This window comes from Calidris pugnax, unplaced genomic scaffold (genome assembly GCF_001431845.1).
Source record: "Calidris pugnax isolate Ruff unplaced genomic scaffold, ASM143184v1 scaffold113, whole genome shotgun sequence".
Classification (NCBI taxonomy): Eukaryota; Metazoa; Chordata; class Aves; order Charadriiformes; family Scolopacidae; genus Calidris; species Calidris pugnax.
Window position 1 is genome coordinate 897,500 of NW_015090879.1, and position 710 is coordinate 898,209.

A 710-nucleotide genomic window follows, 5' to 3' on the forward strand; every position below is an offset into this window, starting at 1 on the left:
CTCTGTCGCGATAGTGGGGGCAGGTGGATCCTGCCCGGCCAAATACACCCGTCCTGGTGCCCCCTCCACCGCCTCCCGGCTCCTCTCTGCGCTGCGGGGGGGGGGAAATCCCAGCCCTGATCCCGGGGGATTCTGGCCCTGATGTTGGGGGGTCCCCGCTCATGGCCTGGGGAGATCCCAGCCCTGATTCCCGGGGATCCCGGGTGTGACTTGGGGGGGTTCCCAGCCCCCTTCCTGGGGAGATCCCAGCCCTGATTCGAGGGGATTCCGGTGCCGATTCCAGGGGATCTCAGCCCTGTCTCTGGAGCGATCCCAGACCAGTTCCTGGGGAGATCCCAGGGCCCCGCTCCCGGGGACATCCCGGTCCTGCCGTTAGAGGGATCCCTGCCCTGCTCCCAGGGGGACCCAGCCCTGATGTTGGGGGGATGCCAGCTCCCCTCCCGGGCTGATCCCGACCCTGCCTCCCGGGCTGATCCCGATCCCAACCCCGGGGTGACACCACAGGTCTCGGTGGGCCCCACCCCCGCAGGTGTCATTGCCGTTTTAAGCCTCCTCCGGACGCGCCCTTCCCTGCGCGTCACCGCCCCGCTTCCGGCGTGACCGCGCCGTCTCAGCCAATGGGCGCGCGCGTCTCCTGTGACGTCACCGCGCGGGTGGGCGGGGCCAGGCGGGGGTCAGGGGGCGACAGCGGTGTCATGGCGGCGTACCCG

General features: G+C 70.6%; 1 protein-coding gene across 1 annotated transcript in view; it reads left to right on the forward strand.

The window, feature by feature from the left end:
- The first annotated feature begins 617 nt into the window (after positions 1-617).
- PEF1 (penta-EF-hand domain containing 1) overlaps positions 618-710 on the forward strand; it is a 3,615-nt gene continuing 3,522 nt past the window's right edge. Inside the window, exon 1 of the mRNA XM_014946442.1 lies at positions 618-690. Coding sequence (XP_014801928.1) covers positions 618-690 — 73 coding nt within the window. The remainder of the gene's footprint in view (positions 691-710) is intronic.